General features: G+C 41.8%; 2 protein-coding genes across 4 annotated transcripts in view; both read right to left on the minus strand.

Annotated features, from left to right (window-relative positions):
• Window positions 1-4,130, minus strand: part of ATP13A4 (ATPase 13A4) — a 159,870-nt gene extending 155,740 nt beyond the window's left edge. For all 3 annotated transcript variants that reach the window (XM_047788920.1, XM_047788911.1, XM_047788928.1), the window contains exon 1: window positions 3,933-4,130. In XM_047788920.1, coding sequence (XP_047644876.1) covers window positions 3,933-3,995 — 63 coding nt within the window. In that variant the 5' untranslated portion in view covers window positions 3,996-4,130. The remainder of the gene's footprint in view (window positions 1-3,932) is intronic.
• Window positions 4,131-13,129: 8,999 nt separating this feature from the next.
• On the minus strand, window positions 13,130-16,733 carry LOC125110982 (uncharacterized). Its single transcript, XM_047752694.1, has 3 exons — window positions 16,471-16,733; window positions 14,403-14,647; window positions 13,130-13,457 (listed from the first exon to the last, which is right to left on the minus strand). The coding sequence occupies exons 1-3, from the start codon at window positions 16,588-16,590 to the stop codon at window positions 13,130-13,132; spliced, it is 693 nt and encodes a 230-aa protein (XP_047608650.1). The 5' UTR covers window positions 16,591-16,733.
• Between the last annotated feature and the right edge of the window lie 6,837 nt (window positions 16,734-23,570).

The following is a 23,570-nucleotide window of genomic DNA, read 5'->3' on the forward strand; positions in this document are numbered from 1 at the left end:
ATGAGAAAAAATGACTTCTTTTTTGGGGGGACAATATTTATCCAATGGTTAATTGCTGAGGTCCTGACTCTTCCTATCTTTGCATAGATAACATCAGCTTACGCTTCTCCAGAATGTTATTCTTCTTAACACTTCCACAGAGACTTAGTTGATCCTCCTAAGAGCCCTGTGAGGCAGGTGAAATGAGAAGGACTACTCCCATTTTACGGATACAAAAACTCAGGCTAGAGCAGGCAAGTGGCCATCCCAAGGCTAGCAAGAGTCAGGCCTCTGGTCCCATTATGGTGCTGTCTGGAAATTGGACTTGGAGTTCCTGTTGTGGCTCGGCAGGTTAAGAACCAAACAGAGTGTCCATGAGGATGCAGGTTTGATCCCTGGGCTTGATCAGTGAGTTAAGGATCCAGCATTGCTGCAAGCTGTGTTATAGGTCACAGATGCTGCTCAGATCCCATGTTGCTGTGCCTGTGGTATAGGCCAGCAGCTCAGCTCCAATTCAACCCCTAGCCCAGGAATTTCCATATGCCACAGGTGCAGCCATGAAAAGAAAATTTTAAAAAAAAGAAGAAGAAAAAGATTGTTCTCCTCTATAAGGCCTTTCTAAGGCAGCCATCTGGGTGATAGTTCTCTGAAGGTCACTTTGTCCCCTTTCCGGCCTTGTCCTCCTAACCAATTCTTTCTTCCATTGGCTCTTGTCTCATTTTACACTTAAGGGTATGACTTTCAGTTCTCCCAGAGTGGCTCTTTTGTTCCTGTTTTATTAATTCTAGAATGGAAGATAGTCCCAGGCACCACGCTAAGCCTGAAAATATTCCTTGCTTCCTCATTTGACATGAGGACTAAACCTTATTCTAAGTGTTTTCCCTTGAAATTTGCAGTCATTTCTATCATCAGAGGAACAAATTCTGCAAAGGTCCAAACAGTGAGTATTAGAAAGCAAGAAACTCTAAATACATTGGTACTACACATTTCTAGACAATCTTGATTTTCTAAGAGATCAACATTGAGGTCAAAGGAGTTAGACTGGCTCAGGAAATACAAATCACACACAACAAGAGATCCTGGGGAATCTAAGATCTGATGCTCCTAAGCTTTGTTTTATTCAAAGAGGATGTGTGCGAGTTCCCATCGTGACTCAGTGGTTAACGAATCCGACTAGGAACCATGAGGTTGCAGGTTCGATCCCTGGCCTTGCTCATTGGGTTCAGGATCCAGCGTTGCCCTGAGCTGTGGTTTAGATCACAGACATGGCTCGGATCCTGAGTTGCTGTGGCTCTGGCGTAGGCTGGTGGCTATAGCTCCGATTAGACCCCTAGCCTTCGACCCTCCACATGCCGCAGGCGTGGCCCTAGAAAAAGACAAACAAAAAACAAACAAAAAAACAAAGAAGGTGTGTGTTCTCCTGTTAAGAGTGTTATGTCCTCCAGAAGAGCTGAAGAAGGTATCAATGGGCTATCTGCTGGTCTACCAACTTAAACCACCTATGTGGTTCTCAGCTCCTGGACTTAATTGCTGATATAAATGAGACAAGCAAATTCTAGGGCATCAGTTTCCTCCTCTTTAAAATGGGAACCAGGTGTTCCCATTGTAGCTCAATGGAAACAAACCCAACTAGTATCCGTGAGGATGTGGATTCATTCCCTGGCCTCACTCAATGAGTTAAAGGATCCAGCATTGTGATGAGCTGTGGTGTGGGTCACAGATGCACCTTGGATCATGCCTTGCTGTGGCTGTGGTGTAGGCTGGCAGATGCAGCTCCAATTCAACCCCTAGCCAGGGAACTTCCATATGCTGCACCTGTGGCCTAAAGAAAAGAAAAGAAAAAACATAAAATGGGAATCATAGCACCCACCTCACAGGGTGCAGCAAAAACTAAATTAGCTAGTGGCCAAGAAACTACTTCGTAAACTAAAAATCACTGTTAAAAATATGTGCAATGCATTTAAGATATCTTGCTAATTCTGAGAGTGGACTATACTGAGTGAAGGGAATGGAGTAGTGAGTTAAAAAAGGACAGAGTGTCAGACACAGCAACAGGCAGGTGGCCAGTTTTCTCCAGGCAGAGCAGGATGGAGAGCTCAAGGGCGCATACTAATGGCTGCACCTCCACTGAGGCTACCAGCCAAATGACTCCCCTCCAGAAAACACAGTGTCCCTTTCCATGTCAAAGGCCTTCTCCTAACTGGGCTTTCAGCTGCATGCAAAACTAAGTTGACACCCTGATGGTGTTCCCTGGTGGCCAAGTGGGTAAGGATCTGGCGTTTTCACTGCTATGGTGAGAGTTTGATCCTTGGACTTAATGGCTGATGTCAATTAGACAAGCAGTTCCCTGGCCTGGGAACTTCTACATGCCGCAGGCATGGCCAAAAAACAGGGCAAAACAATACCGAAAAAAAAACATTGACACTCCTATGCACTGATTGGGTGGTACTTCTAGGAAGATGACCAATTAACAAAATTGCTTCCCTAGAACACATAGGCTAAAGAAGGAATAGTATTTTCCCTTGACCTGGAAATGTCTTACCAGGAAGTAGCTGATTCTTCATGACTCTTGAATGACAAAGTCAGGAAGAGCAGAAATGAGTGTATGGGAAAAGAGTAGGTGTGTCTTCATCTGAGGATTTGAGGGAGAATTTAAAAACCATTCGCGGGCAGGGAACTCTGCCTTCTGGTAAAGAATATTCAAGGTGGTGATGAAATTTTCAACCTATTTAGAGAATTCTCTCAATTGTCTTAACAAAGGGGAAACACTTGGGAAAAATAAGGATGATATCCATATGGGTCAGAAGGTCATTCCTGCTGACATTTGTGTAGGGACTAAAGGTAATTGCCACTTGGTGATCGAATCCAGAGGAAGTAAGAAGATGGTTAAGAAAGCCATGTAAACTTGGATGCCATTTATTCCCTTATAATTGTTTTTAGCTTTGATAGCAGAAGGGATCTACTCTTGAAGGTCCAAAAAATGTTGTTGCTATAGGAACAGGTAAGCAGATTAGACTTGAAAGACCAGTTTAGGAACAAAGAATTTAATAGTCAGGGCTAAAGCAATTAACCAAGAAAACATTTTAAGTAAATATCTTTTGGGGTTTGTTATTTATACATTAATTCCAGGAAGATAAAAATGCTATTGTAGAATGAGAGCATCACATTTTAACATTTTAATTACACCATTACTGGCATAAGAGACTGTGCTTACACAATTAGCAGAACGGCCTTATTAACAGAAGTACACATTTCTAACACTCTCTTGATTATATTGTAATTGAGAACTACAGCTTTAATTTCAGCAAGAGCATAAGAATCATCTTTGATTTTCCTACAGTTTCCCAGATGGGAACACATTTAAAATAAAAGAGACCGTGAACTCCAGAAAGTTTTCTGTAACCAATCTCTCTCTAGGGAGCTACAAGTAAAATCCTAGAAGTAAACAGAAATGCATGGAGGCTGATGATTGCTAATATTTGATATGTTTTCCCTGTCCAGCCGTCTCTATGAACACAGATAGGTGAGCAGAAGAAGGTCAGAACCCAGCTGTCCTCCTACTTTGCTGTAGCAGAGCCACTTCTTCCTATCAGGGAATACACTGCTCCCAACATAAGGGATTTGCTGAAATTATGAGACGTTTTGAACAGAACTTGCTTTACTGATGAGGCTCAAAAACATGTCATAAAGTGGCTTTGTACCTCTCTCCCTTTCGATTTTACTTAAAAAGAAAACATTCTCGAAAAAATGAATACGATATTTCCTTCCTAGCAAATTTCTCCTCTCTGAGGTTACATTTATGAGAAAGAAAGACTTCTTGAACATTATCTTTTCTCACATTATACCAGAATCAAATCACAGAGAAGTTTGTGTGTGTGTGTGTGTGTGTGTGTGTGTGTGTGTGCAGGAGGCTGGGAAGGGGGAATGGTGAGAGGGGAAGGTTCTAATCTTACCATTTCATTCTCTTCTCCTTCATTGAGCAAAGCGTGCTGGCCCTTCTCAAAGTGGTCCCCCATGGAAAAGGATTCCACACCTCCCTGACCTTCCAGAGCAGATGCGTCCAGGACGAACTTGAACTTGCCGAGCCACGGCAGCGCCAGCTGACGGAAAGAGTTAATGATCCTCCAGGTTAAAACTCCTTCTGGAGCACACACCTTCTCTCAGCAAATGACAATACTTTGCAAACAGAACTCCTCCCACGAGCCACCCTCTGCTTGGAGGAATTTCTGCCGGCTCCTGGCTTGCTGCATTCTCTCTGTCCCAAAGGAGGCTGCTCCCATGCTGATCTTTTTGTGCCCAACTTACAGGGAAAGAGCTCATTGCCTGCACAGTGCCTGCCAGCCTAAGACATCTGACTGCAAATCCAGCGGGACAATGCAGAATTGGCAGGACCTCTTGTAGGAGTGGAAAGCAGGCACAGGGACTCCCAGGTCACTGCTTTATTCACTTTATTCACTGAGGCTAAGTCCGTGGGGTAGAGGGAGGCTAACAGAGCTGCAGATTTTATTTGCTCAATGAAAGGCCTAATCCATTGGCTTTTAATAGGATCTTCATTCATTTTGCTTACAAAAGGTACAAATTATGACTAATTCTCTTCAAAAGGTGTTTGAAATCACATTTCCCTGTGTGTGCAAAACACATTCCACTTAATGTGTCTGGGGAACTACGTTGACTCTTTTGAGAAACTTGTAGAAAAAGAACAAAGATATAACCATACTGGGTAGTCTCTTCTCACTAAAATTTTGGTGGCTAAACTCTCAAGGAGGTCCAGAAATAAAATATTCAAGTGACTATGTGGCAAGACTCATTTTGTAAATTTTCTTACAGGTTCATTCAATATACATTATTTGAGCACAGGGAAGACATTTATACATCAAGTCATATTTGCTACCCTCAGACTGATGTCAGGATTATATATGCAAACAAATATGATAAAAGGTGGTTAGTTATTATAAGAGCTAAAACAGAAGTCTAAGGTAACTCCCAGAAGTCTTGGTGTGATGGAGGGGAATACACATCTAAATGTAAACTCTGGGAAAAACAAACAAATGAAAAACAAAAAACAGAAAAACAAAATCCTTTTGGCCACCGACACTGGCCTCTCTGTGTGATCATGTGACCAGCAAGCGGCTGGCTCTTTTCATCCAGTAATCGGAGGAACTGAAGGAGGGCTTGGGAAAACATATTGTACTGCTCCAATCAAGAGTTGTTGGTATCATTAAATTAAATGCCCAATTTAATAGCAAGGAGTAGAGCCCAGCAGTTTTTAAAGGCATGTGCTCTGCATTTGGAGGGCCTGGATTCAAACTTGGACTTTCCCAGTTAAGCCACCTTGGGATAACACGTCTCATAAACTCCAGAAGCCTCCATCTGCTCACATGTAAAATAAAGACGATCATAAGGCAATTCGCCTCCTAAATTTGTTATATGAGGCCCCATGCCTGGGAAACAAGGTGTGTTCAATAATGGAGAGTTATTATTTCCTTTGCCGTGTCCACTCACTCTCCTTCAAGCTACAGAAAAAGTTGGCACTAGTATCCCGGACCTGAAAGGAAAAACCCTAACAAGACCAAGACTAAAGTGGGTGTGTGTTAACGTGTGTGTGTAAAACATTGAGCAAATGGTAAAGTATAAATAAGATAAACAGTAAAAAGCAAACTACTGCTAGAGTTCCCACTGAGGCTTAGGTGGTCACAAACCCGACTAGCATCCTTGAGGACGCAGGTTTGATCCCTGTCCTCACTCAGTGGGTTAAGGATCCAGCTTTGTCTGGAGCTGTGGTTGCAGATGCAGCTCAGATCTGGTGTTGCTGTGGCTGTGGTCCAGGCCGGCAGCTGAAACTCTAATTAGACCCCTAGCCTTAGAACATCCATATGCCACATGTGTGGCCCTTTAAAAAAAAAAAAAAAGTAAGCTATTTTAATACTAGTTACTATCTATGGATGGGTGTGTGTGTGTGTGTGTACACACACATGCAGTTCTCTGAATTTCTAAAAATTATTAGCACAATTTAACCAAATTAAACATTTTATCACAAGATCAAAACATGAGGAGGATAGGATTTTTTTTAGGGGAATGAAAATGTTCTGAATTTAGATAGTGCTCATGGTAGCAAAACTTTGTGAATATACTAAAACTCACTGAATTATATATATATATATATATATATATATATATATATATATAGTCTTTTTGCCTTTTCTAGGGCTGCATCCCATGATTTATTGAGGTTCCCAGGCTAGGGGTCTAATCGGAGCTGTAGCCGCTGGCCTACCCCACAGCCACAGCAACTCGGGATCCGAGCCACGACTGCAACCTACACCACAGCTCATGGCAATGCCGGATCCTTAACCCACTGAGCAAGGCCAGGGATCAAACCCACAACTTCATGGTTCTTAGATTCGTTAACCGTTGCGCCACCATGGGAACTCCAAATTAAATACTTTTTAAAGAGATGATTTTCATAAATGTGAATTATATTTCAATAAAAATGATATCTCAAAGTAAATAAATTTTTAGAGCTCTAGCTGCCAGTCAGTTACATATTTAGCAGAGACAATAATAAAACAAGATCTCAAATTTTACTGATGGAGGTCGAGGAATGTTTGTATGTCAAGTAATCATATCATACCAGTGCTAGTGGGCAGGTGAGAGAAAAGTGTTTCATTCTATTACACATAACTGGCAATTCCTGCACTGTTTCCTTCTGGCTGAGTTCCTGAATATACCTGGCAATTCATGCACCACTGTGAGGTTAAGATGAATGTCTGATTAAGAGTTATGGGGAAAACTTCCCAGGAACCTACCTCATTAGACAGATCTGGTTATGCCATGATAATATTTAAGCCAAACTTGAATAGCAACATGTCCCTAAGAACATAAAAAATGTTTATGAAAACCTGGGGTCCATAGAAAATCATTTCAACCACTTGGTCTGGGAGAACTGAGGACTCAGCAACAATGTTTCCTCCCTCAAAAGTTCTAATGGTAAAGTGTCTGAGTGCCTCTCCAGCCTTGACTCTTGGGCAGCCTTCTTCCTGACTTAGCCCTGTTGGTCCGCAAGCATGAGTGTCCCCAGAAATAGAGCTAGGTTCCATGGAAAAGGAAATAGAACATTCATGGAACCCTTTTACCTACCAAAAGCCACTCTAAGCATTTTACGCACACTATTTATAGTCCTTACAATGGCCTGTTATGATCACCCCCACTTAGGAGACAAGGAAACAAGGCACAGAAAATAAATAATTCCCGAGGAGTGGGTATGTGAACACGGTGAGGCAGCTCTCCCAATGCATGATCCTAGTTACTAGTAGTTACTAAGCTAACAGGGTATCCATAGGTTTATTTGGCATAACCAAGTGTTCTGTGAGGGACAATGCATCTATATGACCGGGAGACTCTCTTTGTGAAGGTAGCATTTGAGAAAGGCCTTGAAAGCAGAAGCGAAAGCCTTGAACAGGTGGAGATGCTGGGGTCTAGACAGAGAACAGGGTCATAGGAAAGAGCATTTAAAGCAAGGGAGCCATCAGCAAGAGAAACACACGGGCTTGTCCAGAGTAAGTCCATCGCCTTTGCTGCAGAAGGAATATTTAGTGAAAGAAGAAGGAAAGAGTGAGATATAGCAAGAAATAGAGGCCATTGTAAGGAAGTCTTGAATTTGAGGCCTGAGTCCAGGCTTAACGCAATGAGCAACGATATCAGTGAAGGCAAACTGATATCATAAATATGCAAAATTTTTCTTGACTCGCTTTCACTTAGATATTACAGGAATCATTGCATGAGCAACTTCTAAAGTAACTCAGTCTATCTAGACAAGATTATGGGCATATAGGCAGTTTCCTTGAATCCTCTAATCTTCTACTTCCCTTCAGAACATTTTTTGAAAGTTGATTATTATTTATAGAATAAATTTTACTACTAAATAAATTTTGATAGGCTTTGTTTTTTATAGCAGTTTTAGAGGCACACCAAAATCGAGAAGGTACAAATTTTCCATATACTCTTTGCAAATACATATCCTTTCTCCCCCATTAGCATCCCCCATAGAATTGTACATTTCTTACCAACTTAACCTACACTGACATATCATTTTCACTGAGAGTCCACAGTTTACATTAGAGTTTCCTTTTGGTGTGGTCCATTCTATGGGTTTTTACAAATGTATAATGTCATACATCCACATTTACAGTATTGTATAGAGTAACATATTCTCTGCTCCCCATATTCACCCTTAATTCTCCCAAGACCCCTGGCAACCACTGATTCTTTTACTGTATCCATAGTGTTGCCTTTTAGTACATTATAGGGTTATAATCATTCAGCATATTGCCTTTTCAGATTGACTTCTTTCATTAGTATTTGTTTAAGTTTCCTCCATGTCTTTTCCTGGCTTGATTGTTCCTTTCTTTTTAAAGCTGAATGATATTCCATCCTCTGGATACACCAGAGTTCATTTACCCATTCACCTACTGAAGCAACATCTTGGTTGTTTCCAAGTTTGGGCCAATATGAAAAAGGCTGCTATAAATGTTCATGTGCAGATTTTCATGTGGACATATATTTAGAAATGAAGAATTTAATAGTCAGGGCTAAAGCAGTTAACCAAGAAAACAATTTAAGTAGATAACTTCTGGGTTAGTTATTTATAATCAATACATTTGATTATGTCATTGGGGAATTGCAAATTAAAACAATAATGAGATATCACTGTATACCTATTAAAATGGTCCAAATCTGGAACATTGACAACACCAAACACCCCTAAGGATGTGGAACAATAGGAGTTCTCATTGCTGATGGAAATACACCTGTATGTGCACTGCAGCATCATTCGCAATAGCCAAGACATGGAAACAACCTAAATGTCCATTGACAGATGAATGGATTAAGAAGATACGGTACATATATATAATAGACTACTACCCAGCCATAAAAAATGGCAAAATAATGCCATTTGCAGCAACATGGATGCAACCAGAAATTCTCATACTAAATTGAAATAAGTCAGAACGAGAAAGAAAAATACCATATAATATCACTTATATGTGGAATCTAACATATGGCACAAATGAACCTATCTACAAAACAGAAAAAGACTCACAGATATGGAAAACAGACTTGTGGTTACCAATGGGCAGGAGGGAAGAAGTGGGATAGGTGGGGAGCGTGGGGCTGTTAGATGTAAACCATTATATTTAGAATGAATAAGCAATGCGATCTGAGCACAGGGACCTATATCCAATCTTTTAGGATGGACCGTAATGGAAGATAATATGAGAATGTATATATATGTATGACTGGGTCACTATACTATACAGCAGAAATTGACTCCACACTATAAATCAACCATACCCTAATAAAAATAAATTAAAAATTAAAAAAAAACAACAAAAATGGTACAACCACTTTGGAAGACAGTTTGGGAGTTTCCCACAAAATTAAACATCTTATCTTATGATTCAGTGACCATGCACCTTGGAATTCATCCAAAGGAGTTGAAAGTTCATTATTTAAAAAAAGTCCTCTTGGAGTTCCCGTCGTGGCGCAGTGGTTAACGAATCCGACTAGGAACCATGAGGTTGCGGGTTCGGTCCCTGCCCTTGCTCAGTGGGTTAATGATCCAGCGTTGCCATGAGCTGTGGTGTAGGTTGCAGACGCGGCTCGGATCCCACGTTGCTGTGGCTCTGGTGTAGGACGGTGGTTACAGTTCTGACTGGACCCCTAGCCTGGGAACCTCCATATGCCGTGGGAGCGGCCCAAGAAATAGCAAAAAGACAAAAAAATAAAATAAAATAAAACGAGTCCTCTTTCCCCTAATTTTGCCTGTTAGAAACTTCTATTCTACACCACAGGTGCCTCAGAGTGTGATATGGCAAGATAAAAGTAGCGGATGAAGTTTTGGTGTGGTCTGACTTCTAATCTTGACATTTTGCTGACAGACTCCATTCATTCATTTCATTAACACCTATTTAATTCATTTCATTGAGCCAAGGCTTATACTAGATGAAGAACGTAAATTAACAAAATACACCCTGAAAGAGCTAAGTCTTTCCGGAAGCAAGACACACCAAAATATGAATTCCAACACAAGTGCTAATTGCAAAGGAGTGGCAGAGGAAGTTCAGGTAGGGAGTTAGACCAGGAAGGTTCATGGAGGTGTGGAGTTCCATGTTGACCTAGGCAAATGGAGATGGATAGAGAAAGATGTATGGAGATGGCAGAGAAGACTGAAAGTAAAGCCCCAGTGGAGGACCTGCACATGAGCCCATTCTCAGGAATCTGAATAATACCTATATATATGGGGATAAAAGAATTAAGAGGAATGCCCAAGAGGAAAAATTGTTTCTGCCATTCCCTGATTCTCTCTCTGCCCCTCAAATACTCTATCTCAAATTAGAATGCAAGAGAAAAAAGAAGAAGAAGAAGAAGAAAACCAAAAATTAGCTACTTCTTTGCTGATCTGGTGTCTCAGCTTGCTTTCCTTTATCCCAGTTGCGTGCCTGCTGCCCTGAGCCCTTCTCAATGTCTTTGGGTGTATATAATAGATGCTAAAGGGAAATAAATCCTGGTAGTACTGGTTCCTGCCGGGAGTGGGGTGATGCTGCTATTTTACTTGCCTAACCCACTTAGGTGGTATGAAGATAAGTGGTAACAATGTTTCATCATCTGTTAATTTCCACCTTTCATCTGAGAACTCCACAGCGTATTATACACATTATTCCTTGCAACATCTCTATGAAGTATGGAGATAAATAATATTATTGCCCCCTCTTGAGAGCTGTAGGGACTGAGTCACAGAGGGGTCACAAAGAACTGTTCAAGGTCATGTGCCTTCAGCATGGAGCAGAGCCCTAAACGAGGGCAGTGTATCTGCCTTGTCATCCTGGGCAATGAGCTGCCTCAAGCTCCCTCCTCAGTCCTCGTTAGTCACATCACTTTCCGTGGAAAGTGCTTGAGATCTTTCGTTCCAGAACTTTATCTAAACTCAAGCTTGTATTATTAATTATTCTAATCTGCCTTAATGCATAACCTGTGGACAACTTTGGAGCAAGCAAAGATGAGATGTCCCGAAGAGGAATTATCTGCCTCAAGGTGATGATGTGAAGTTTAATTGAATTAATTACCATTTGTAAAACATTTAGCAACCCTTAGCTGAAAGGGTCCAGTACAAAGATACAGGACCTCCTCGTTAATTACAGAAGAAAAGAGCTGGTTAATGCTGTCACTACTTCTCAGAAGCATTGCTATCACTATCTCTGCTTGGCACTGAGTTCTGACCTTCTTTAAGGTGATGTGGGGTGGCCCAGTGGTCCACCTTCAGAAGAGCCCCACCCCCACCCCCGCTTTCGGTTATTTTCAAAAATGAAAGATAAAAAGCACCTCTCTGGAGGTAAAGCAGCTTCCCTCTGTGAAGCGTATCTGATTGGCAACTGTTATGAAAATCCCAGGTCATTAAGGACAGTCTGTAAAAACAAAAGCCAGAAGAGTAAATCCCCAGGCAGAGACTTCATTCCAGTGTACTTAGTTTCGAGAATTTCTAACCTGAAATTTTGAATATGCAAAACAAGGCATGTTAAGGTGGAACTATTAAGAATCACAGACTGCTGGAGTTCCCTTCATGGCTCAGTGGTTAACCAACCCAACTAGTATCCATGAGGACTCAGGTGTGATCCCTGACCTTGCTTGTTGGGTTAAGGATCTGGCATTGCTGGGAGTTGTGGTGTAGGTTGCAGACGAGGCTTGGATCCCAAGTTGCTATGGCTGTGGTGCAGGCTGGCAGCTATTGCTTCGACTCGACCCCTAAGCTGGGAACCTCCACATGCCTCCTAAAAAGCAAAATAAATAAATTTTTAAAATATAAATAAATTTTAAAAAATATTGTTAATAAAAAAAAAGGAAAGTGTCCCTCTAGCATATTTAAAAGAAAATTTCATTTGGAAAGTTTCATTTAATTAGAACACTTGCAGAACCCACCAACGGTGTAAAGCCATAGCCATATCACAGAATTGTAGGGCATATCCAATTACTTAGGCAGGAGAGAGGAGATGTGGACACACCCAGTGGAGTAACTATCTGTACTTGGCGTGCTAATGAAATGGCAGGTGCTAGCAAAGAAAGTTAGTCTAGCAGGTGGCTGAAGCTTATGGCACTCTTTCCTTACACTCAGGGATGCCATTGGCTAAGAGAGGGAGACCTTAAGACAGAAGTGGAAATGTTTCCATCAAACAGTTAAGTCCAGCTCTAAGGAACGTAGGGCAGGTGGCACTTGGAAATCCAAACAGGAAGCTGGCTCGGAGAGTCTGTCCTCTAGTGGCAAGCCCAGCCAGAGTCTGGGCCTGGGGCAGTGTTCCGATTCCGGGTAGGAGCCTGGCAAGAGAAAGGCTAGTCCTTAATCCTATGAAGGATCTGGGGCTTGAGGCAGGCTGCCAGACAGGAGCTTCAGAACGGTCGTACCCGGAGGGGACCTTAAGTTTGGGGAATGAGGCAGGAGCCTAGTTAACAGAATCAGGGCACTGCCTTGGTTCAGGTCAGACTGGTGCTGAGTGGTGGAGAGTGAGACAGGGCTGGGTTCAGTTCCCCCTCCCCCATCCTCTCCCTCCCTCCCCTGCCAAGGGATGACCCAGGAATGGGGCTGAGCTTCCTGGGAGGAATCCAGAACAGGTCCTTGCTGGAGATGGAGGGAGAGAGGCCAAACTGGGACTGGCGTTGTGGCTCCCTGTTTACTGTCGTCCCCAGTGTTCACTTTAGGATGGCTTATGCTAGTTACCGCTTTCTTCATTCCTTGGCAAGTAAGACACTGCATGGAAGGGAGGAGACCCTCAAGTGGGTCAATCAATGATATATTGGGAGGGAGGAGAGACTGAAATGAATGACTCATGAAGTTCAGAGCTTTCATTTGTGCGTATCACACATGTGGTCCAATGCCCTAAGCAAATGGGTGATAGGAAATGTTATTTCCTGATGGAAAGTAGAACCAACGTGCTTTCAGTACCCAGATCCTACCCACCTCCCCATTAACATGGCATCAAAGGAGGCTCGCTGAGGTCTTTAGCTCTCCGGAACCCTCTATGAACCCAGCCCAAGCATCTCAAATTAACAGTCTAGGGGAAAACTGAGTTTGCCATGCAAAAGCAACTTTAAAATAATTTCCTCATAGAGGTGTTTGGGGGCCGTCACCTTCTTGCCACTGCCCTCCTGTGTAAGTCCCTGCGAAACATCTCTTTCTTCCCTGGTCTGCCACAGGAATGCTGCTGTACCTCTCCCCATACTGGGGACAGAGCCACCTTCTCCCTCTTCTCTCAAACTCTCTGGCCCTGGGACATTTGTCAAGGGTTGGTTGTGTCATGTCCTTGCTCTGTTTGTTTATATTCCATTCATCCTCCAGGGGGTGCCTGGAAGAGCAGAGGTTCTTTACCAGTGGTGCCCTGTCAATCACCAGAAAGTCTTTTGACTCCAGGTGGCCTCCCAAATCAGAATCCCTGGGAAGGGAAACACTGAATCCACATTTTTGGCAAGTATCAGTTATGTTGTGCTTGTGCTATTTTTTTAAAAAGGAAAATTAAAAACAAGGTAGATCTACTGTCAAGCTGTCCATGGTACATAAACTGCCAAGTTAAGTGGAACATGATCCTGTTTTTTCTAAAAGCAGAAAATGTGTGTGTGTGTGTGTGTGTGATGTATATGAAAGTATTTAATCAAAGGAGTCCTTGGACTTGGGATTTTAGCCACTGTTTCCTGTTCCCCTCAGCCATTTACCTGCCAAAGCCTTGTTCCAGCCATAGAATCAGACAACTTATATTATGGCTCTGTCATTTAACAGCGATGGAAATTGGCAAGTTACTGAAATACCTTAAGCTTCAGTTTTGCTTCTGCGAAATGGAATAATACTACTACTCTAGTCTAGGAGATGGTTGTAAGAATAAATAAGATAATGTACACATGCCCAGTCTAGTATCAGACAAATTATAAGAATATTTTTAAAGGAAAAATTAGTGGAAGTTGAAGAAACCTGTACTTGGGAATTTTTTCTTCCCTAAAAAAAAAAAATAGGTTTTATATGGAAAAATATATATGTAAATACAAAATACAAAACATATTTATAGATGTTATTTATATTTATTCTATGTACATAAAAAATGGGAAAAAAAGACAATTGAAAATTTTACTTTGGGAGAAGGGCAAGGGAGGGGTATGGGATGAAGAAATACAACTGCGATGTGTAAAGTAGATAAGCAACAAAGATATATTATACAGTACAGGGAAATACAGCCATTATTTTCTAATAGCTTTAAATGGAGTATAACAAAAAAATATTGAATCGCCATGCTATATACTTGAAACTTATAAAATATTGTAAAACAACTATACTTCAATAAAAATAATTAAATAGAGTAATTTTATTACTCTTTCTAAAAGAAACACACACACATACACACAGACACACGCACACTGATTTTTGGTTGAAGGATGTCAGCCTACTAGGATGAGAGCATTCAGAGCAGATGGGGCTAAGCCAGAGACATCCCAACCCTGGCCACTGAGCCTGTCTCCCTGGGCCTTGCTGTGGGTACTGCTGCCTGCCACCTGTAGGCCTGGTCCCAGCCGGTGTACCTTGTGACAATAGCTTCATGGCTTTTGGGATTGAAGAATCATCCAAATATCCAAGTACCTGGGCAAAATCAGTACGGAATGGTTAACAAGCAGACAAGAGACACAGCTATGTCCCATGAAATGCATTTGCAGAAATTCAGGAAGGTGCTTATCTCAAGGAATAGAAGATTTAGGACGCATAGTTTGGTCATCTTCAAATATCTGATCACTTGCCATGCGGGATGGGACTGACACTGATCTAGTCAAGCCAAGGGAAGAATTAGGATTAATAATTAATAATAATAATAATTAATAATAATTAGTAATTCTCCTTAGTGGTTAAGATCAAGGGCTTGAGTCCTCTTGATCATGGTGATGGTTTCACAGATATACACTTGACATACTATATACATTGTATATATGCTCAGTTTACTGCAATCCAATTATATGTCAATAAAGCAGAAAATCATATGAGCCTTTATATCTGGTGGCTTGGGCTGCATTTACTGCCTTACCACTTACATCGGTGTGATCTAAGACAAATTCTTTAAACTCTGTTAAATCTCTTGTAGTTGATAAACAGCTAGGTGAGATGATGCATATAAGGTGCTTAGCACAGAGTCAATAGGCCTGCTGTTACTGGATGCTCTGACTTCCGTGAAATTCTTAACATGGAAAGGGGTAGTTTAATAGAGGGGTGCCAGGCCTAGAAGGGCAGAATTGGGGTGGTGGGTTTCCAGGGACTTTTTTTTTTTTTTGTCTGCACCTGTAGCATGCAGAAGTTCCCAGGCCAGGGATGGAATCCACACCGCAGCAGCAACCAGAGCCACTGCAGTGACACTGCTGGATCCTTAACCTGCTGAGCCACATGGGAACGCCCCCAGGGACTTCTCAAAGTCCATCAGAAAGCACTAGAAAGACAGAGGATCCCAGTCAACCTTTGTCAGCCTCGCTGTCTAACTTGGGCAACCCCAGCCGTTTAAATGCAAGGATCACACTGATAGTAAATGGCAAGGCAATAACTGAAGTCGTGAGACTGTCTGGGTGAGCCCAGTGGGAGGTAATCAAGCTAAAAGCCACACAGAATGGAGTCCTCAGCTCACAAACCTATGTGGTTGCTGAAAGGAGCAAGTGGAAGTGCTTGCTTCCCCTCCAGGCACCACAAATGCATTTTATTTTATTTTTTTATTTTTTATTTTTTTGTATCTTTTTGCCTTTTCTAGGGCCACACCCGCGGCATATGGAGGTTCCCAGGCTAGGGGTCGAATCGGAGCTGTAGCCGCCGGTCTACGCCAGAGCCACAGCAATGCCAGATCCTTAACCCACTGAACGAGGCCAGGGATCGAGCCCACAAGCTCATGGTTCCTAATCGGATTTGTTAACCACTGAGCCATGACAGGAAATCCGCAAATGCATTTTAGATCACAGTTCCCTGGAGGCAACACACTCACCTTGGTTCTCTTAACCTAGTCTTTTTGCTACCCTCCTGAATTCCAGTCTCATTTATTGAAATGTAATCCCTCAGTGATGATCCTTCACTTTGGATCATCCTTCAGTCCAGGCTTTGCTTAGGTCTTTTTAACCCTATGATAAAACAGATGGTCTCCAGCTATACCTTCTCCACAACTGAACACGCCGTTCCAATCTGGACAACAGCTGGCCTGTCTTCTTCCTCACAGCTCTGATGACCCCACTCAGTCTCTACTCTGCCCTCAACAATGTGTGACTGCTCCTGGCTGCTCAGCCCCAAAGCCCATCTGCTGGGGACGCCTGGGCCCAGGAAGACATCAGGCATCACAAGAGCCTTGCCTCTCTTTCCCACCAGCCCCACAACATCTCACACGCATACACACACACATCATGACTGCACGCCACCCCAGAGTAAATCCCAGTCATACTCACATCAGATGAAATGGTGACATTTGTCTCATCATTTCTTTCTAGGCTATTTCTCACTCCTTTAATCCACTCTTCAAAGGGCCCGTTGCTGGTTTCTTTAATCTCTTCTTGCCAGAAGCCCATCTCTTCCCTCAGATGTCCTTCAAAAACTTAGTGTTGTGGTTCACAATATTTTAACCACTATTAAAATGTTTGATGACATGCTTATATTAAGAATGACCAGAGGGGTGTTCCCGTCGTGGCTCAGTGGTTAACAAATCCCACTAGGAACCATGAGGTTGCGGGTTCGATCCCTGGCCTTGCTCAGTGGGTTAAGGATCCGGCGTTGCCGTGAGCTGTGGTGTAGGTTGCAGACATGGCTCAGATCCCAAGATGCTGTGGCTCTGGTGTAGGCCAGCGGCTGCAGCTCCAATTTGACCCCTAGCTAAAAAGACGAAAAAAAAAAAAAAGAATGACCAGAGAGAGTCATGGGTCAGTGGTAACAAACCTGAGTAGTATCCATGAGGATGAGGGTTTGATCCCTGGCCTCACTCAGTGGGTTAAGGATCTGGCGTTGCCATGAGCTGTTGTGTAGGTCACAGATGCAGCTTGGATCCTGCATGGCTGTGGCTGTGTTATAGGCCATCAGCTATAGATCTGATTCGACCCCTAGCCTGGGAGCCTCCATATGCCTCAGGTGTGGCCTTTAAAAAAAAAAAAAAAAAAAAAAAAAGACCAGGGAACTCTAGCTAATATTCTGTGATAATCTATTAATCTATATGGGAAAAAAATCTGAAAGAGAATGGATGTTTGTATACATAACTAAGTCACTTTGTTTTATAGCAGAAATTATCACAACCTTGTAAATCAACCCTACTTCAAAAAAAAAACTTTGAAAAATGAAAAAAAAATGAAAAGGAGTCCACTGGAATGTTATTTCTAAATATTTATCAAGTGGAACATAATTTCAACAATCACACCTAACATTCTTTGACTGTTTGGCATGTACCAAACACTGTTGTGAGTGGTTTAATTCACCTGATCTCATTTTCCTGACATCCACTCTCTGGAACACATACTTTTATTATCATCACTTTATTCCACTTCTAGAAATTGTTCCTATGGGAATCATTTTAGCTATCCTCAAAATGTACATATACAGGAGTTCCCCTTGTGGCTCAGCAGAAATAAATCCGACTGGCATCCATGAGGACACAGGTTCAATTCCTGGCCTCACTCTGGGTTAAGGATCCAGTGTTGCCGAGAGCTGTGGTGCAGGTCGCACGCAGATGCAACTTGGATCCTGCGTTGCTGTGGCTGTGGTATAGGCCAGTGGCTACAGCTCTGATTTGAGCCTTAGCCTGAGAACGAAGCTCCATATACCGTGGGTGCAGCTGTAAAAAAGACCAAAAAAAAGTACATAAACATATACAAAAATTGATCACAGCGTACTTCAAACTGAATGTATCCAATACGATATAATCTTATACATCCATTAGATATCAAATTTGCCAGCAATTCTTAATAAGATTAAAAGGTAATCAAACATTAAGTGAAAAAAGAGATGCAAATTTTATAGGCAACTTGAGTCTGATGTCATCCATGGATACTTAGAGAAGGAAAAAAAAAAGCAGAAATACAGCAACATTCTAAGAGTAAATATCTCTAAGAGGGAGAATTCTTTCTTTTATTTGCTTGTCTGCACGATCTTATTTTCCACAATAAACGTGCTTTAATGTCAAATGTTATTTAAAATATTTTGGCTATAGTAAAATTTCTTCAAGTTCTTCTTAACTTATACTCAAGGCCAGGTCTCTTACTCACCCCCATTGAGAGCTTGACAGTGTCAACCTCTTCGATGGGGCCCATCTGTCATAAAGTTAACAATATCCCCAAAGATAATGAGTTGGAAATATATGCAAGTTTTTTTTTTCCAGTGACACAGAAAATATCCAAATAAAGAACCTGTGTGCCTCATTTGGTGGCAGGAAATTTATCCTCATTAAGGAGCCACCAACTCTCCTGAACTGCTGAGGAAAATGGAAATTTGGCCACTATGCATTAGGCTTTCTCCTTTCTGCCAGAATCTTTCTTCTCCCAGGATTTTTCCTTCCAGTGATGTTCTTTGTTTCTTTCCTCCTCACCAGCCCCTGCCTCTCCAAATCCGATTGGCCCTAGTCCTGTTCGCAGCCTGCCTAGGGTCCTCCAGAGAGACTCCCCTCCCTCTGATCCTGTGAGTCAGGTCAGGATAGCCCATCCCAAGTCCTAGGCCCATAGAGGCACCGCAGTAAACTGGGGGCACCAGAAGCCCCCACTTTCCTTGGACAGCCAGAGAGCTTCAACAAACAACTGACCTCACAACAAATTCTTTCTCTGGGAGAAAAATAAAATAAAAGTCAATGTAGGAGTTCCCGTTGTGACTCACTGGGCTAAGGACCTCACATTTTCTCCACGAGGATAAAGTTCAATCCTTGGGCTCAATCAGTGGGTTAAGGATCTGGAGTTGCCACGAGCTGTAGTGTAGGTCACAGAGGCAGCTCAGATCTGGCCTTGCTGTGGCTGCAGCGTAGGCCCCAGCTGCAGCTCTAATTCAGCCCCTAGCCTGGGATCTTCCATATGGTACAGGTGCAGCCCTAAAAAGAAAAAAAAAAGAAGTCAATGCAAAATCTTTCATCCAATTGCAGGGAATAAAGAACACTCTTCTTCCATTTTAGCCATTATTTCTGGGCATATTAAAAGGAACATGGATTTGTAGTCACCTCAAATACAGACATGAGGTCAGACTCTACGACTAGCTAGGGAAAATTTGCATGGCTGCAAAGATTGCTTGTCCATAATATAAAACAAATAACTTTACAAGGCAGTTGGAGGGATAAAAGCATACAAAATGTGTACCTAAGTGAACATAAACCCAGCACCTGGATCATTGCTTCTAATACCATTCTCCAATAAAAGGGACCAGGGCTCCTGGCCGGGGAGCACGGCAGGATGGCTGATTCTGTTCTATGGCCTCTTTTAGAGCCAGAAAGTTTAAAAGTGCTCCAAAAAAAAAAGATCAAAAGAACAATGACAGGGCCATATCAACAGGGCACCAGAGAAACTGCAAGAGTTCTCAAGGGCCAAAATAATCTGAGCAAGAAAAATTAAAAATTGGATTGGGATTATAATCCAAAGTGTAAAATAACTCTCCATGAGTCCACACTGATATAAACAAAGAGTGGAGTAAATAAATAAATGGAGGAGTTCCCTGGTGGTGCAGCAGGTTAAGGATCCAGGGTTGTCACTGCAGCAGTTCGGGTCACTGCTGTGGTGTGGGTTAATGCCTGGCCCTGGGAACTTCCACACGCCGTGGGCTTAGATAAATAGGCAGAGGGAGATGATAGATAGATAGATAGATAGATAGATAGATAGATAGATAGATAGATAGATAGATAGATGGATGGAAGATGGATAGAAAGGACAAATCTCCTAAACAGAAGAATCCAAATAATGGATCTACTTAGCGCCCTCTCAAGGAGAGTTAAATAGCTCCTAACTCCTTAAGAGCGGGCTGCTCATAGTGACTTCCCTCCAAAGAGCACAGTACCAGAAGGGGTCAAAAGAGTAACTTTGCAGTGGAGAAAACTGAAAACACTGGCCCGGCCAGGTGAGCAAGGCAACATCAATAGTCCCAAATCATGTTGATAGTTTGTATCATCATCTTAATATGATGAGATGAGAATGGGCACTTCACCTCTGTGATATTCTTCCCTCAAACTCAATACCATTCTAATAATGAGAAAAAACAAAAAACAAAAACCTTAGCCAGACAGATCCCCATAGAAGGGCAGTCAGTGTACAAAATACCTGGCCAGTACTCCTCAAAACCGCCAAGGTCATCAAAACAAAGTCTGAGAAACTGTCACAGCCGAGAGGAGCCTAAGGAGACATGACAACTAAATGTAACGTGATGTCCTAGAACAAATAAAGAATATCTGGTTAAAACTAAGAAAAACCTGAATAAATTGCAGACTTTGTTTACAAACAATGTGTCAATATTGGTTTACTAGTTGTGGTAAATGTACCACACTAATGCCAGGTGTTAGTAATAGGGAAAACTGGGTTTAGGACATATGGGAACTCTCTATACTATTTTTGCAATTTCCCTGCAAATCTAAAATTATTCTAAAATTAGAAGTTCATTTTTTAAAAAGCAATGTGAATACAATGTGTTTATTAGGGTAACTGAGAACTGTTTATTTTAAATAAATAGCATCCCAGCCTTTATCACCTTGTTAAAATAATTAAAGCCACCTAGGTGGCAATGTCAGGATTTAGATCTAAATTGATGGTGTAAACTGGCTTGGGTTTGCCCCCCCCCCCCAAAAAAAAAAACCTTGGTTTAGTGGAATGGCTCTGCCCCCTAGTGGCTTAATATTTAATTTGCATTTTGTGTCACAGGTCAGGCTTCAGGATCCAATTTGGATGTTTTCAAGGACACGTGTTCAGATGTACTCAGATCCTTGATCTGCTGGACTGCATCACACTTTTTCATATACACAGACCTCTACCCTCCTGAGTGGTCTCTGAAAAAAGCCACATCCTCATGAAGGAATCAACTGATGGGAATATAAACAGCACGGCTAGGCAGGAGGGCTGTTGAAGAATGTGAATAGGAAGCCTTAAAAATACTTGCAGACCTTCACCCAGTAATTTCTTTTGGAAATCGATCCCCAGAAAGTAATGCAAGTTACAGGAAAATATTTTACCTGTTTTTTTAAAAAGCATTATATATAACATGAAAAATTAGAGACAAAGTGAATATTGAACAATCAGGGAAGTGTGAAAAGAAGGAAGGAAGGGCTGGAGGAAAGAAGGAAGGGGAAGGAAAACTATATCCATGTAACAGATTTATTACACGGTCAATCAAGACATGCCTAAGAATCTTTAATGGCATGCTTAAACTTTTCATGACAGAATGTTTAGTGAACCTCTATAAACAGTGTGAACAAAACTTTAGGGAATAACATAGATGACCATGTATACATAGACACACATACATGACAATACAGATTTCTTAGGTCACAGGGTGCAGAAAATGTAACTTTATTTATTTTTTGTCTTTTTAGGGCCGCACCCATGGCGTATGGAAGTTCCCAGGCTAGGAGTCAAATTGGAGCTGGGACTGCCGACCTAGGCCACAGCTCACGGCAAAGCGGGATACTTAACTCACTGAGCGAAGCCAGGGATTGAACCCGCATCCTCAAGAACACTAGTCAGGTTCTTACCACTGAGCCACAATGGGAACTGCAACTTTATTTTTTTTATATTTCAATGCCTTGATTTTTCTTTCACTCCCTCATTTTGCCTGATGGCAAGAAATGAATCTAGTCAGCTATGGGGTAACTAAGTAACACTGAGATAGTCCCAAGCATTAGACTCCATTACCTGGAGATTTGACACAGGAAGGCTGGTCTTTCACCACTCTTAGGTTGAGCCATCACTTGTTCCGGTTCATCTGGGCACATGCGTTTACTTGCCTCCGCTGAGACTTCTGTGGCTCCACCTTGGGCTGTATCTCAGCCTTCACTCAGCCCTTCTTCCCACGGCCACAGGCAGGCTGGGATATGGTCCCCTACTAGGCATTTCCCTGCCCATTTCTCCTCCACTACTACTGTGACCTGTTAGCATGAAGGACTTCTCTGTCAATGTCACTGTCCCCTCAGACTTCTCCAGGCATCAGGATCCAGGTCTCTGCTTGAGGTTCCCAGCCCCATTGCTGTGAGACATAGATCATTCCACAAGGTATGCAAGTGTCTCTGGCACCTACACCAGCACAGAATCCAATCATACTTCCCAGATCTCTCCCTCCTCAGTTGTGAAATATTTATCAAACCCGTGACAGGGGTGTTCCCTTGTGGTGCAGGGGGTTAAGGATCCAGTGTTGTCGCTACAGCAGCTTGGTCACTGCTGTACTGTGGGTACAGTCCCTGGCCTGGGAACTTCCATATGCTGTAGGTGTGGCCAAAAAGAAAAAAAAAAATCCATGACAGGAAATGATCAGACATCATTCACTCTTCCAAAGTCTATTATTTATAAAATAAAATTATTTTTTGTATACAAAAGTCAGACTTTGAGACTCAGAAACCTTTTTCTCTAAGTAAAGTATCTTCCAGGATTTTCAAGTCAATTTTGAAAACTTAAGTACCAAAAACAGTCTCATTTTTTTCTCTTTGCTTTCCTACTATAATCTTACAATAGTACACCTAGAAAAGTCTTGCTGGTGATTGAATGATCAGGAAGGGTGGGAGCAAAAAGGAATGAATATATGTACACACATATATATATATATGCATATAAGTTACATATTTATATAAATGATAGAAAAATCTGGACCTACTGTATAGCACAAGGAACTATATTCAATTATTCAATATTCCATAATAAACTATAATGGAAAAGAATATGAAAAAGAATGTGGATAGATATAACTGAATCACTTCGCTGTACACCTGAATCATTGTAAATCAATCATACTTCAACTCAAAAAAAAAACAGAAAAATTGATTCAACAAACAGTTGTAGTGGCTGCTTATACATTTCCCCCATATTTCTTAAATTTCTGGAAGGAACATGTTTCATATCATCATCAGAAGAAAATGATATATAAAAATAAGTCTGGAGTTCCCACTGTGGTGCAGTGGGTTAAGGATCCAGCGTTTGCCACACTGTGGCATAGGTCACATCTTGGCTCGGATTCAATCCTTGGCCCAGGAACTTCCATGTGCCATGGGTGCAAAAAATAATAATAATAATAATAAGTCAATGAAAAAAATCTGTCTCTGGAGTTCCCATTGTGGCTCAGCGGGTTAGGAACCTGATGTAATATCTGTGAAGATGCAGGTTCAATCCCTGGTCTCATTCAGTGGGTCAAGGATCCAGCATTGCTGCAAAGTACAGTGTAGGTCCAGATGATCCAGTGGATCTGTATGATCCAGTGTTGTTATGGCTGTGCTATAAGCTGGCAGCTACAACTCCAATTTGACCCCTAGCCTGGGAACTTCCAGATGCTGCAAATGCAGCCATAAAAGAAAAAAAAAAAAAAAAAGATTTATGTTTCCCAGTATCACCACACACAGTGAAGG

Source organism: Phacochoerus africanus, chromosome 1 (assembly GCF_016906955.1).
Source record: "Phacochoerus africanus isolate WHEZ1 chromosome 1, ROS_Pafr_v1, whole genome shotgun sequence".
Lineage (NCBI taxonomy): Eukaryota > Metazoa > Chordata > Mammalia > Artiodactyla > Suidae > Phacochoerus > Phacochoerus africanus.

Excerpts from the sequence above, each read along its gene's own strand:
- LOC125110982 (XM_047752694.1), bottom strand. The coding sequence starts at position 16,590 with ATGGGCTTCTGGCAAGAAGAGATTAAAGAAACCAGCAACGGGCCCTTT. Across the intron at positions 14,648-16,470 it reads ATGTCACCATTTCATCTGAT|GTACTTGGATATTTGGATGA; the intron begins GTGAGTATGACT and ends GATTTTGCCCAG. Across the intron at positions 13,458-14,402 it reads GTGTGTCTGTGTGTATGTGT|GGATTCTGATTTGGGAGGCC; the intron begins GTGTGTTTCTTT and ends TTCCCTTCCCAG.